The sequence below is a fragment of the Neomonachus schauinslandi genome, chromosome 15, assembly GCF_002201575.2.
Source record: "Neomonachus schauinslandi chromosome 15, ASM220157v2, whole genome shotgun sequence".
NCBI lineage: Eukaryota > Metazoa > Chordata > Mammalia > Carnivora > Phocidae > Neomonachus > Neomonachus schauinslandi.
In genome coordinates, this window is record NC_058417.1 from 1,325,678 (window position 1) to 1,337,785 (window position 12,108).

Sequence of the window (12,108 nt, forward strand, 5' to 3'; positions counted from 1 at the left end):
GCGGGGGGAAGGGGGTACACGTCGCGGTGGGGTGCACGCAGGGGGGTGTGTGCACGCCGGCGGAGGGGGTTGCACGTCGGAGTGGGGTGCACGCAGGGGGAGGTGCACGCTGGGTGGGGGGGTGGTCGCGGGAATTCAGAAGGCCCGCCCTGGAGCAGAGCGGCCCGCAGCGCTCGGCGGTACGGCGGGTCCTGCGGGATGATCCGGCGCGGGCGGCGGCGCTGACCTCGGAGGCCCCCAGCAGGGGGCGCGCCTAGCCCGGCGCCTCGGGCCCGCACTGCGCCGGCGCGGAAGCGCTCCCGGCGGGGGGGACTTCCGGCGGCGCGCGGGCCGGGATCTAGGGCCTGGGTTCGTCCTTCGCACCCGCACGTGTCCGCCGCCGCGATGCTGCCCCTGCTGCGCCGAGTGCCCCGCGCGCTGGGCTCCGCCGTCGCCGGGCTCCGCGCCGCCCCCGCCCCGTCGCCTCGGCCGCTGCTGCAGCCCGCGCCCCGGCCGTGCGTGAGGCCCTTCGGGCTGCTCCGTGTGTGCGCCGGCCTCCTGCGCGCCCGCGGGCCCTGCAGCTGCGGCTGCAGCGAGCTGCACACCCAGGGTGAGGCCCGGGGGCCCGGGGGCCGGGGCTCAGAGTCGGGGAACGGGGGGGAGGGGTCGAGCCCGGGGGACGGGGGTTCAGGGGCTGGGGGTCAAGGGTCGGGAGTGGGGGGCCCCGAGCCACCGTCCGCAGCCGCCCCCACTGGTGGACGACCCCGGGCTACACCCGCGTGGGACCGCGTTTCCCGTCTTCACCCAGCAAGTGTTGCGCTTCGGGGCGGCGCTGCTTCCCTTCCCCGGCGGCCGGCTTCGTCCCGAGGCTCGGAAAGGGAGCTTTGGGGAGGCGGTGGTCGGGGTTGAAGGTGGCAGGTCAAAGCGGGGGTAACCGGGAAACTTCTGGCTTCGCGGTGAAACGTGGTGGTGAGTTCGCTGCTGGAAGTCCTTTTTCCAGGATTGAGCTCAGCCTGGCGCTGAGGGTACCCGAACTTTCACAGGTGCGGACCCCGGGGCCTGGCGGGTGTGACTCAGGCTCCGGGGGAGCCGCATCCCCAGCAGGAGTGTCAGCAACCGCCCCGAGGCCAGATTCTGGTTGCAGTCGCCCCGGGTCTTTTTTAGGGTTTAGACTGGCTGGCTTTTCTCTTTTTGTATCTTAATGGATTTTCACCGTAGGAGATAAAGCTTTCGTTGAGTTCCTGAACGATGAGATTAAGGAGGAAAAAAAGATACAGAAGCACAAGTCCCTCCCCAAGATGTCTGGAGGCTGGGAGCTGGAAGTGAACGGGACAGAAGCCAAGCTAGTGCAGAAAGTTGCTGGAGAAAAGTAAGTATGGGGGGCCTGTAGGGGGACCGACTGTCGGAGCGGGCCGGTCGGAGTGGGCCGCAGGGGACCGACTCCCTGACCTTGCGGGACCTGCCCTGCCTTCTCCCAGAGCTGCCTTTAGTTCCAGCAGGTCCTTGGCCACGATTTCCAGGTGGTTCATTCGCTGCACACGGATCTGCTGCGAGTTGGTTTAATAAGTAGGACAGTAGAGAAGGATGTCGCTGGAAGTCTGCTGGACCACTGTGGGCTGTCTCCCGGTGAGGCCGTGCCTGAATCCAGACACGCAGATTCAGAAACTTTTTTTTTAAAAGATATTTATTAGATAGAGAATGCGAGCACAAGGCGGAGGGGGGAACAGGCAGAAGGAGAGGCAGGCTCCCTGCTGAGCGGAGACGCCCCCCCCCCCCCACGTGGGACTCGATCCCAGGACCCTGAGATCATGACCTGAGCCGAAGGTAGACGCTCAGTTGACTGAGCCACCCAGGCGCCCCAGATTCAGAAATTTGTACAGTGCTGACCGATGCAGACTGGCCTCGGGTTTGCGGTGTGGACTCGCACACTGCGGGCTCTGCTGTGGGAACCCAGGCCCTGCCCTGGCGTTTACAGCAGGGAACACGTGAGCTGTATAACTCACGTGTGAGCGGAGGGCGACACAGGGCAGTGAGTGTCCCCGGGAGAAAGGTGGGGAATTTTGTACTGAGTTCAGCTGTTCACCGTCCCCTTTTTGAGTAAACTTCTGTGTATGTTGTAAAGTCGGGTTCTGGTTTTCTTTCCCCCCGGCCCCCCCGTGACATCCCCTAAGCCATCTTTCTAGGGTGTGACTCATGGCCAGTTTGGGCTCATTATAGATAATGTTCTCGTGAACAGAACTGCACCTCTGCGCCCAGGAGCTCAGCTTGGTCAGCCTGGGGACAGATGAGACAGGTTTTGTGGCCAACTGCGACGCCAGCATCGCTGTGCAGGAGAACAGCTTCCTGGCTCTGGAGGGCGGCGGTTGGGGGTCCCGAGCGAGCCCAGGGGACCCGCGGGGCGTCTGTGCCGGAGGACCCCTCCCTGCGGCGCTCAGTCCGACTCGGGAGCAGGGTTTGGCAGCTGAGGAGTCTTGCAGCTTAATTGTCATGAGTTGGGTGTTTCCAGCCTGCTTCGTGATTATAAAACTTCTTACCGCTATTTTGAAGAATGGATTTTGGGGCGCCCAGGGGGCTCAGTCAGTTGAGCATCTGCCTTCAGCTCAGGTCATGATCCCGGGGGTCTGGGATCGAGCCCCACGTCGGGCTCCCTGTTCAGCGGGGAACCTGCTTCTCCCTCTCCATCTGCTGCCCCCCCCGCCGCCCCACTTGTGTTCCTGCTCTCAAATGGATAAATAAAACCTTTTTTAAAAAAATGGAGAAGAGCTGCCCTGGGCGGCGCATAGTGTTGGGGAGCCCCACCCCCAGAGCCCCTCTGGGTCCTCTGCTGACAGTGGGCGACCGTGGTGCCTCTCTTCCCCCCTCCGTGGGCAGATTTTCTCGGGGAAGGAGGCTTCCGTTCAGGGCCACGCACGCTCAGCCGCTGACCGCCAGTGGAGGGCCCCCGGGACTGTGTGTGGCGGAGATGAAGCCGGGCCGGAGCAGGGAGACTGCCGACCCCATGCCCGGGTTGGTGCGGAGCTTCTGACACACTGTTTCAGTCGGGCCTGTCACTGTGGTAGCGCTCGCTACTTGTCCGCCCATTACAGCTTCAGCCCCTGACCTCGTCTTTGCCCTTTGCAGGATCACCGTCACCTTCAACATTAACAACAGCATCCCGCCCACGTTTGACGGGGAGGAGGAGCCGTCCCAGGGGCAGAAGGTGGAAGAACAGGAGGTGAGTGGGGTGCGGGCCTTGATCTCCTTCGTTCGCAGGTGAGGGCAGGCGAGGGCACGGCCATCTCTGGGCCTCTGCTCCCCGCGCAGCGGTTTCGGGCTTCAGCACCAGGACCGCGGCCCCTGCAGGCTGGGGCTCCACACTGTGGCCTGTGTTCGCTTGGTGGGAAGGGACTGAACCCGTCTTCAGTCTTCCCAGGATCGGGAGAGGTTTGGTATCGGGATCTTATCTGGAGCGTTTGCAAGGGAGGAACGTTCCAGCGTGTCACGGGCTGGCAGTAAACACCCACTGCCGAAGCTGGGGCGTCAGAGGCTAAGGCCCGAAGCGTCGACAAGGTGTTTGCCCCGCCGCTGGCTGTCCTGCCTGGTTCGCACGTCGTAGGAGGCACTGTGCCTGGTCTAGGGCCCGGCCAGCATCGGGGCCACAGGGTGCCCGGACTTCCTGACTAAGCAGGTCCTGGGACCGCCTCTTGGCCAAGCACAGAGAGGACACCCCCGGGGCGCTTCTGTCCCGGCCGCTCTGGCCGCCATCGCCCTGATGCAGGACGGCTCACCACCACAGGGAGGGGCGCTGTGATTCTTGAGCTGTGAGGACGGCCGGTTAGCGGGATGCCCCAGCCTGGGTCCTGGGCTGTGACACAAGAAGAGCCCGAAACGGGCAGCGGAAGTGAGATCTGGGAGGTTTAGGCCAGCTTTGCAGTGCACGGATGGAAAAACGGGCCTGGGGGAGAGCAGATCAATTAACTTAGCTGGGACCCCAGCTCAGATTTCGTCATTCGAGACCTAGGAAGTTCTATGAACAAGTAGGGGGCTAGCGAAAGCGAGTGACCCTCCGCCCTCTAAAACCTGGTTCAGAACTCGGGGAAGGACCAACGGGAAGTGTAGCTCAGCCTCCCGAACAAGCTGGTATGTGGCTTTAGTGCTGTGGAAGGTTCTAGGCTCCGTGTTGAGTCGCAGGATCGTGTAGGAGTTTGGAAGCGGCTAAGGGCCGTCCTAACAGTGGTGGTCGTCAGACCCCCGGAACCGCGAGCCCCCCGGTCCAGGCAGCGGCCTGATGCGCTCTCGCTTCCGCAGCCTGAACTGACGTCCACGCCCAATTTCGTGGTGGAAGTCGTCAAGGACGGTGGCAGGAAGGCCCTGGTGCTGGACTGTCATTATCCGGAAGACGAGGTACTGTGGGCTGGGGGGTGGTTGGGGGGGCAAGGACACCAGCATTGTGCAGCGGAGACCAGCAGAGCCGGGGAAGGGGTGAAGTCTGGGGAGTTCGCAGCTATAAATAGCCCGGTTTGGCCCCGGGCTAGGGCTTCACTTCCTCCAATCACCGTCTGTTCTCAGGTCGGGCAAGAGGAGGAGGAGGAGAGTGACATTTTCTCCATCAGGGAGGTGAGCTTTCAGTCCGTCGGCGAGTCTGACTGGAAGGACACGAACTATACGCTCAACACCGACTCCCTGGACTGGGTGAGTGCGGGCAGGGGGGCAGACGGGCGGGCGGCTGGGCAGCCGGCAGGGGCGCAGCCTGGGACTAGGAAAGGCCTCTGTTGCCCACAGGCCTTGTACGACCACCTGATGGATTTCCTGGCCGACCGAGGGGTGGATAACACATTCGCAGACGAGCTGGTGGAGCTCAGCACAGCCCTGGAGCACCAGGAATACATTACTTTTCTCGAGGATCTAAAAGGTTTTGTCAAGAGTCCGTAGAGCAGACCAGACGCCGGGCTTTGCCGGGGAACCAGCCTGCTCTGAAGCCAGACGCACATGGGCTTCGAGGTGGTTGCCTTCCCAATATCATGGAGAATAACTCAGATTTAAATTATTTCTGTTGCCCTCTCATTTACTCTGTTTATTGCTTCTCTATGACTCCCTTGCTCCGAGATTTTTGTATAACGTAATGATGGACAATAAAATTGGTTTCTCTCCTCCAAGGTGCTTTGTCCTTTTCTTTCTCTCCCTTTGGCCTGCATCACAACACACCAAGAGCAGACAGGTTGAAAATTTTAATACAAAATAAGTCATAAATTAAAGGCTGGCATTACAAGGGCCTGTCTCAGGCGGAGTGAGTCGTGTCCCCAGGAGAACGCGTGGAGGCCGCTCTAGAGGATCACAGCCCACGTATCACAAGCCTGGATTTAAACAGAGAGTCCCAGTCACCAACACCACCTCTGTCCACAATTCAGGTCTCATCAGCAGGGACGCGAGGTGGCTCCGGTGGGGCGTCTGCCCTCGGGACCCCCATCCTGCAGCGTGTGCACCTGGGGCTCAGGTCAGGTCCCAGGCACGGGCTCCAAACACCCTCCCCTCAGCACACGGGTGGCCGGCGGCTGTGAACCCACGCCTGACGGGCAGGCCCACTGCCGGCAGAACCCGAGCTCGCGGTGCCCTCGGGCCAGCACGCGTTCCTGGGTCTCCCCTCCCGACCGTGGGCGTCTCGCTCAGCCCCACCACCACGCTGAGGAGCCCCTGACCGCTGGCACGGGGGACGCCCCTGGCTATCTGGCGGTCTGGCGCACTCCGTCATCCCATGACCACCCAGAGCGCTCGCGCAGGTCCTCATGGCTGTGCGTTACCCTCGGTAAGGTGTACCCGGCCCTCCCCGTCCAGGCTGCGCCCGGGCCGTCCCGGAGTCCTCTCTGAAACAGGAGGCCCTCGGGTGACCGTGGACCTCCTAGCGTAAGTAACACATTACCCCCACTCTCCTATGCAAGACTAAGCATTTGTAAACATCTACCCGTCTGTATGATTTCCGCTGGGCGGGACCGCTACCCGCCGCTGGCGGCTCGGCCGCTGGGTCCCACGGGAGGCTTACCGCGCAGCTCATCAGAAGACGGGGCGCTTCCCCCGGCCCGGCCGCCACCGAGAACGCAGGCGTGTGCGGGCAGCGCGCGCTGTGCTCACTCACGCTGTGCTCTAAACAGGCTCGAAGCTTTTGCTCCGTCAACTCTGGAGACTAGCAGATAAAAAAGTTAAGCTACAACCTGACCCCGGTCACCTCCGAGTCAACAGCTTGAAGATCCCGATTCCCCGAGGCCGGCTCGCTGGGACGGCGGGGCTCCCGACCGCGCTAACCCCTTGACCTCGGCGGCCCCCCGCTCCCGCGTGAGCCGCACCAGGAGGGCACGGGGCCACCTGCGCCACCTGAACCGCGCCGTCATACCCGTCCGTAACCCGGCGGAGAACGGAAACAAGGCTTTCTCTTCCTTTTTTTCAACGACAAGGAATGCAACGTTCAGGAAATACTCAAACAGGGTAATTGTTTAAAGAAAAAAAAAAGCCGTTGAGCTACACGGAGCGGGCAAAGCCTGAGTGCGCAACGGGCTCCGCACGCCCTCCCAGCCGCGAACCCGGAGCGCACACCGCGCCCGCTCGCGCTCCGGCCGCACGGCCCCGCCCGGCCCGGGGCCTGGAGCACCGGCTGCCGGGAGCGACTGTGAAACGCTAGCTCGGCGTCACCCTTCGCCGCCGCCAACGTTCAGGCCCCGTCCCGCCACTTAGGGCCACTCGTTGTGTCTTCCCACGTGGGAACTTTGCGGGAAGACCAGGAACCGGTGTTCCCGCTGTAAAGGTCTCGAGCGCGCGTGCGCTGCTTTGCAGCCACCGGGGCGAGGCGGCCGGGCCGCCGGGAGCAAACATGCACCACCGGCTCCGACAGCGCCAGCGAAGGGGCCTCCAGCAAGCAGACGCCCGTGGGAAGGGGGACACTCACGTGCGAGGGGAGGTACAGGCCACACGGACACGCGACCACGCCGCCTGACACGCTCACGTTGGACCTGGAAGCAGAGCCGGGATCACAGCGGGCACCCCAGCACCCCCAGACCTTTCCGGACAACCAGCTTCCAGGGGACATGCCACCCACCCGTCACGCCGCAGGGGTTTGGAATCTCTTACTTTGTGCACACGGGACAGATGAGGGCGTTTGCCTCCCACTCGGCCAGCATGACGCTGAGACACTTCTCATCGAACTGCAGGCTCTTCTCGTACTCCCTGAGGATGCACCACTCTGCGGGGCAAAGGGCGACTCCAGCGAGCTCCCCCCCTCCCTCCCTGGCCCGGCCCCTGGCCTGCACAGGAAGCCGCACCCACACCAGAGAAGAATCCAGGCAGAATCCCGCTACCCATCTGCTCTGCCAGGCTCCGTCTTGTTGGCTCCCTCCCCTCTTGCCTGTCCTGCGTGAGCAGCGCCGGGGCTAAGGGCCGAGGACACAGCGTTCACCCCCGCCCGCCCCCCAGGCGACGGGAGCAGAGCAGAGAGAAGACCCTGACTGGGCACTAGGTGCTGAGTTTAAAGCGATCTGTTCCCCGACGTCTGTGTGCTCAGTCTGTGCTGTTCACAATCTGTGTTCCTTCACGCAGCGAGCAAGCAACCACGCCGAGGATGTGGCAGGAAGGAGGGACAAACGCACAGAAGCGTGAGCCAGTCTACACGCCAGGGCCGGCCAACCACAGCCCGACCAGCCCACTGGCGATCTTCTAAGTCAAGTCCTATGGGAACACAGCCATGCCCGTGAGCCCTGCGGCCGTTTACACCGGAGCAGGACCGAATTGCTGCCCCAGAGACCGTACGGACCACAAAGCCTTAACGCTTACGACCCGGCTAAGAAGTGCGTCTTCACAGTCGGGCCGACGGTCTGCCCTCCCACACCCTCCTGGGGCAGCTGCCGCTTACTGGCGAGGCGCTGGCTCTCGTCCCCACGCTACGTAAGCCTACAGACTTAGAGGGCAGGTCTACGCTGTCTCTTACAGGAAATAACAAAGAAGCCAGGGACTGACAAGGCTCAGCGACACAGCTGCTGGGCCGCACCTCGCGGCCCTAGCGATGCCCCAGGGGGTGGGCGCCACGAGCGCCTGGAGGCAGCAGGGAACGGCTGTGAGGGAAGGCACTCAAAGCAGGGACGCGAGCGCTCTGATCTCAACTGCATCCTGTACGGTGACGGGACTGCTATTCAGCTATTAATGGAGAGGAACCGGAGGACAGAATAAACACAGGACCCGGACTCGCCACACGGAGGCGGCTTCTCGGCCCCACCGCTTGCTGAGCCGCCTGCACCCCTCTCCTCGCTCATGCTAGCTGGTCAGCTTAGTCCCCAGGAGAAAGCGATCGCACGGAACGCGGAGTCCGAGCACCAGGCCCAGTCACAACAGACTCTCGGGAAGAGCCAAGACTCCAGAGTAAAAGCAGGGACTTCGGACACCCGCCCGGAGCGGGGCATAGAGGGGGGGCAGTTAAGAAGGAATTCTGGGGGTGCCTGGGGGGCTCAGTCGTTAAGCGTCTGCCTTCGGCTCAGGTCGTGGTCCCGGGGTCCTGGGATCGAGCCCCGCATTGGGCTCCCTGCTCAGCCAGGAGCCTGCTTCTAACCCTCTCCCCCTCCCCCTGCTTGTGTTCCTGCTCTTGCTATCTATCAAATAAATAAATAAAATCTTTAAAAAAAAAACAAAAAGAAAGAAAGAACCACCAGGCGGGCGCCTGGGTGGCTCCGTCGTTAAGCGTCTGCCTTCGGCTCAGGTCGTGGTCCCAGAGTCCTGGGATCGAGCCCCGCATCGGGCTCCCTGCTCGGGGGGGAGCCTGCTTCTCCCTCTCCCCCTCCCCCTGCTTGTGTTCCCTCTCTCGCTATGTCTCTCTCTGTCAAATAAATAAAAAAAAATCTTAAAAAAAAAAAGAAGGAATTCTGCTTTGGAAAGCGCTCCAGTAGCCAGGTGCAGGTGGAAGGACCCTCCCAGAGGCCACCTTGGTCAGCCATCTCCTGCTGGTTTTCCTCGAGCACAGTCACGTCCAACAGCTCCTCCAACTGCAAGAGAAAGTGGAGTTCCAATCAGCCAGCAAGTCCCCCGGTGACTCAGGCTTGGGAGGCTGGCCTGAAGAGCTCTGCTTTAACTGAGATCTGTTCAATCCTTCTGTAGGATATGCTGACGATGTGCTAACGGGATCCCCCTGAGAAGTCATCAACAAATGATTAAACCAGCCAGTAACAAACAAGGGCCCCAAATTTGGGGGGAGAGGGTAGAGGGCACCGGCTAAGTACTTGTTCCGCCAAAGCTCCGGAGCTGCTGGGGGAGTTCCTAACCCCGTAAACCTCACTTCGGGCCTCTGTCAAGTGGGAATAGACCTGAATGGGCCTTTGTGAGCACTAAATAGGACTACGTAACCCAGACGTCTGGCCCGTGCTTGGGACACACGGGAGGCACCCGATAACGCCTCATGACTACAGACAGCCCTGATGTTTTCAGAGCAGTTTGCAAAGGTTCTCTTATATCATCCTCACTGTGCTGACCACACTCTCTTCTTCCTCATTTAAATGTGAAAGCGAAGCTTGGAGGCACAGGACAAGTAAGGGTCCAAAGCAAAACCAGGGTCAGAATTCCAGAACCACTGACATCCAAGCCAGGGCTCTTCCTCGTGCAGGGTAAATGGTTTCCGGTCCACACCCAGCCCCTGACTCTGGCCAAGATGAGAATCAGAGAGCTCCACTTTAAGAGGGATCGCTAGCCCATGTCTGCTGAATCAAAATTTCCAGCAGGGGAGCCCAGGGGTGAAACATCTTTCTTTTTAGTTTCACAGATGCGATGATGCAACAGATTGGTAGAATCTAGTATTTATGAACCATGAATCTAGAAGAGTCTAACCTTAAAGATGGAAGAGCCTGGGTTCAAGGCAGTTGGAATCCTGACTGGGGGCTGGAGGGTGGAAGGTGGAGGGGTTCAGAGGACTTGGGGACCCAGGGCACTCTTGCTGCTGTAGCACCCTCCCCGGAGACACGTATCCCAGCCTGACCTGGGTCAAGACCTCTGGACAGCTGTCCACACACTGCAAAGCACTCCACTCTTCTTCCATCACCTCCTGCACCAGAAGGGTGTTCTGAGATCTCCTTGGCATATTGCCTCCAGCCCGGCGGTATCTGTTCAGGAGCCTGTCCCGGCTGTTTCTCATTCTCTCCAGGCATGCCTTGGAAGGAGAAAGACAAGGTGAGTCCGGTAAACAAACAAACAAACAAACAAAAAAGATTCTTAGGGGCACCCGGGTGGCTCAGTTGGTGAAGCGTCGGCCTTCGGCTCAGGTCATGATCTCAGGGTCCTGGGATCAAGTCCCAGGTTGGGCTCCCTGCTCAGCAGGAAGCCTGCTTCTCCCTCTCCCTCTGCCCTTGCCTCCCCCCAGACTCATGCTCTTTCTCTAAAAAAAAAATTTTTTTTCTTAGACTAGATGCTAAATCATTAACAGAAATTTATAGACACAAAATTTCAACTACAACCCTAACTATTATTATTTTTGCACATTTCTGTCCAGTCCTTATTCACAGACAAGTGAAATTATCATGCTTTGTTTACGTGTTCTGATCACCACATTCAGATTTTATTTTACTTATTTATTTTAGGAAGAGAGAGAGAGAGAAGGAGCGTGAGCTGGGGGAGGAGCAGAAGGAGGGGGAAGGACAGGGAAAGAATCTCAAGCAGATTCAGAGCTGAGCATGAGCACCATGGGAGGGCTCCATTTCACCATCCTGAGATCATGACCTGAGCCGAAACCAAGAAGAGTCGGTCGCCCAACTGACTGAGCCACCCAGGCGCCCCCAGATCACCCTTTTTATAGCCAACTTGATCAAGGGCAGCGTCCTTCAAGGTTGGGTAATAACAGCTCAGCATGTGCCGAGCTATGACAGGACGTTCAGGTTACACCCACGTTCCTGCTGCTTTGGATGTGGCTACGGAGCCGCTGTCCTCTACAAGGCTTCTCAGCCTGCGGCGATTTCATCCCTCATGGGGCATGGGGCCATGCCTGGAGACCCTCCTGCTGTCACTTTAGTTTTAGGGCTCCTGGCGTCTAGTGGGTAGGGGCCTGGGATGCTGCTAAACCTCCTACGATGCAGGGAACAGCGCCGCAACACCGAAGACCTGTCTGGCTCGGAGTGGCCACAGCCCAGGTTGGGAAGCCCCTGCGGTGAGCAGTCCTTCCCAGCACCGGACTCTTCTCCCATGGGGGGCACACACGCCCGCCCCCTCAGAGGTTCCTGGGAAGGCGGGCCGTCTCACGGGGACCACGCCGATGCCACAACAGGCCAGAAGCGACGTAGGCGCGCGCGGCCGCTGGGGCTCGGTTCGAACCTGACAAAATCTCGCGTCTGGCGCAGAACTCCCCGCTCGCAGGAGGGAAGTGAGCCGAGCGCCCCCCGACCCCCGCGCCGACACCAGCAGGTGGTGGTGGGGGCGCGCAGGTGCACCCGCGGCGTGCTGGGCCTGGGCGGGCTCCCACGACCCCGCACGCAGGGCCCAGAAACGCCGGCAGCGAGCGGGTCCGGCCCAGCCCGGTCCGGTCCCGCTCCGGGGCCGCCGCCGCCCGGCGCTCCCCCAGCTGCCTCGCCCGGCGCGCGGGACGGCGGCTGCCCGGGCGGCTGAGGGGAGCGGCGGCGGCCCCGCCGAGGCTTCCCAAGCCCCACGCCCACCTGCCGGAAAGCCTCTTTCCACGGCGGCGAGCCCACCGCCCTGTACAGCGAGCGGCGCCCGGAGCCCGGCGCCTCGGCCATCTCCTCTCCGCGGGCGTCGCCGCCAGGAAGCCCCGCCCCCGGGGCGCGCAGAACCCTGGGAGTTGTAGTTTCCGGGCGCTCCCCGCGCCCGTCCGCGGGGCGTTCAGGGAGGTGCCGTCCCACCGGCCGGCCCCGCACGGAGACAGACTGGGGCGACCCCGAGGATGCGGGGCCGGAGTGGCATTTGTGAGGCCAACCCAACCCGGACTAAGGGGGGTGAGTCTTGAGGGAGGCTTTCGGACGTCTAGGCTTGGCCAGGCGGAGGTGCCCAAGCAGCAGTCAGAGCCGCGGATCTCAGGCTGTCCCCTGGGAGGCGGGCCTTCCCGCGGCGACGCCCCCTCCCGACGGCCGGCCCTCCCCTTCGCCCCGCCCCCGCGGCCCGTGTGCCTCCGGGCTGCCCGCTCGCTGA

The 12,108-nt window shown here is 61.6% G+C and overlaps 2 protein-coding genes across 3 annotated transcripts; one reads left to right on the top strand and one right to left on the bottom strand.

Annotated features, from left to right (window-relative positions):
• Window positions 1–306: 306 nt before the first annotated feature.
• LOC110584603 (complement C1q binding protein) lies at window positions 307–5,114 on the top strand. The gene is made up of 6 exons (XM_021694710.1): window positions 307–589; window positions 1,198–1,348; window positions 3,100–3,193; window positions 4,267–4,362; window positions 4,528–4,650; window positions 4,741–5,114. The coding sequence occupies exons 1-6, from the start codon at window positions 385–387 to the stop codon at window positions 4,888–4,890; spliced, it is 819 nt and encodes a 272-aa protein (XP_021550385.1). The 5' UTR covers window positions 307–384; the 3' UTR covers window positions 4,891–5,114.
• A 63-nt stretch (window positions 5,115–5,177) lies between these two features.
• RPAIN (RPA interacting protein) lies at window positions 5,178–11,715 on the bottom strand. 2 transcript variants are annotated; one of them, XM_021694732.1, is made up of 7 exons: window positions 11,619–11,715; window positions 9,956–10,126; window positions 8,912–8,972; window positions 7,075–7,186; window positions 6,893–6,956; window positions 5,996–6,136; window positions 5,178–5,312 (listed from the first exon to the last, which is right to left on the bottom strand). In XM_021694732.1, exons 1-7 carry the CDS (start codon window positions 11,697–11,699, stop codon window positions 5,283–5,285), a joined length of 660 nt encoding a protein of 219 aa, XP_021550407.1. In that variant the 5' UTR covers window positions 11,700–11,715; the 3' UTR covers window positions 5,178–5,282. The 2 variants fall into 2 exon arrangements, with proteins under 2 accessions (XP_021550407.1, XP_044777577.1); XM_044921642.1 differs by lacking the exon at window positions 5,996–6,136.
• Between the last annotated feature and the right edge of the window lie 393 nt (window positions 11,716–12,108).

What these genes read in the sequence shown, in the direction of transcription:
- LOC110584603 (XM_021694710.1), top strand. Translation starts at nt 385, where the DNA reads ATGCTGCCCCTGCTGCGCCGAGTGCCCCGCGCGCTGGGCTCCGCCGTC. An exon ending in CAGCGAGCTGCACACCCAGG is followed by an intron (nt 590 to 1,197) that starts GTGAGGCCCGGG and finishes TTTTCACCGTAG; the next exon opens with GAGATAAAGCTTTCGTTGAG. An exon ending in CAGAAAGTTGCTGGAGAAAA is followed by an intron (nt 1,349 to 3,099) that starts GTAAGTATGGGG and finishes TGCCCTTTGCAG; the next exon opens with GATCACCGTCACCTTCAACA.
- RPAIN (XM_021694732.1), bottom strand. Translation starts at nt 11,699, where the DNA reads ATGGCCGAGGCGCCGGGCTCCGGGCGCCGCTCGCTGTACAGGGCGGTG. An exon ending in GCAGGAGATGGCTGACCAAG is followed by an intron (nt 7,187 to 8,911) that starts GTGGCCTCTGGG and finishes TTTGCCCCGCAG; the next exon opens with AGTGGTGCATCCTCAGGGAG. An exon ending in GTCTTCTGATGAGCTGCGCG is followed by an intron (nt 5,313 to 5,995) that starts GTAAGCCTCCCG and finishes GTTTAAATCCAG; the next exon opens with GCTTGTGATACGTGGGCTGT.